Genomic DNA, 1,259 nt, shown 5'->3' on the forward strand with positions numbered 1-1,259 from the left:
CAACTACACTCCAACTACACTCCAACTGTATTCCAGCTATACTCCAACTACACTCCAACTATACTCCAACTACACTCCAACTATACTCCAACTACACTCCAACTACACTCCAACTATACTCCAACTACACTCCAACTACACTCCAACTACACTCCAACTGTATTTCAGCTATACTCCAACTACACCAACTATATTCCAAATATATTCCAACTACACTCACACTACATTCCAGCTACACTCCAACTATACTCCAAATATATTCCAAATATATTCCAACTACACTCAAACTACACAAACTATACTCAAACTATACTCTAAATATTCCCCAATTATACTTAAATTGTAAACCAGATACAGTATACTCAGCTATAGCCCAAATATATAGCAACTACACACCAACTCCAACTATACTCCATCCATGCTTCACTAACAAACCAACTATACCTCAACTGTCGAACAACTTTACTCCAACTGTACGTCTAGTTTACTTTAACTGATGTTTCTCTCAGAGGTCAGAGGTCAGAGGTCAGGGGTCAGGGGTCAAACACTGAAATTCTCATTGACTTCCATTGGATCTGAGCCCAGAGTTTTATCAGCAACAATTATTTTAATCTGGGTTCTGTTTTCCCTACTTCCTCTTCCATGAGACCTCTGACCTCTGACCCCTGACCTCTGAGTCCTGACCTCTGAGTCCTGACCCCTGACCCCTGACCTCTGACCCCAGCCTCCTGTGGGATGAACCTGACTCCAGACAAACATGAATTATTTCAAACAGGAAACTAAAAACAGCTCTGAGTGGATTCCAGAACTGCTTCTATGCAGAACCAGTTTAACAAGAGGCTCAGAGTCTGATCAGGGTTTTAGATTGGACTCATCTGGATCAGAACCTGAGCCAGAACCGACTGAACCTGTCCCATTGAGTCAGAGCCTAGGTTCAGTCTGCAGACCAGGACTCAGACCAGGACTCAGACCTGGACTCAGACCTGGGCCACATGAAAAATTGTGGATCAGCTCACAGTGGAAGTGCCAGACCAGGAGTCCAGTCACCAGAGACACAACAACAGCTGAGACCAGCAGTCCGAGTCCGACACAGATCCTCTTCCTGTAGCCCGGTTCCTTCTCCAGACTCTGGACATTTGAGGCAGGCAGGTCCAGAAGACTGTCCTGCAGTCCTGGTTCCTGCAGGGACATGGGGACGGGGGAAGAGGGAGACTGGGGGAAGAGAGGACAGAGGGGACAGGGGGGACAGAGGGGACAGG

General features: G+C 46.4%; 1 protein-coding gene across 2 annotated transcripts in view; it reads right to left on the reverse strand.

The window, feature by feature from the left end:
* The window catches only part of st14b (ST14 transmembrane serine protease matriptase b), a 25,206-nt gene that overhangs the window by 21,115 nt on the left and 2,832 nt on the right, over positions 1–1,259 (reverse strand). For both annotated transcript variants that reach the window (XM_014028925.1, XM_014028924.1), the window contains one exon: positions 1,017–1,212. In XM_014028925.1, the coding sequence (XP_013884379.1) occupies positions 1,017–1,212 (196 nt within the window). The remainder of the gene's footprint in view (positions 1–1,016; positions 1,213–1,259) is intronic.

This window comes from Austrofundulus limnaeus, unplaced genomic scaffold (genome assembly GCF_001266775.1).
Source record: "Austrofundulus limnaeus strain Quisiro unplaced genomic scaffold, Austrofundulus_limnaeus-1.0 Scaffold831, whole genome shotgun sequence".
In the NCBI taxonomy this organism is placed as follows: Eukaryota; Metazoa; Chordata; class Actinopteri; order Cyprinodontiformes; family Rivulidae; genus Austrofundulus; species Austrofundulus limnaeus.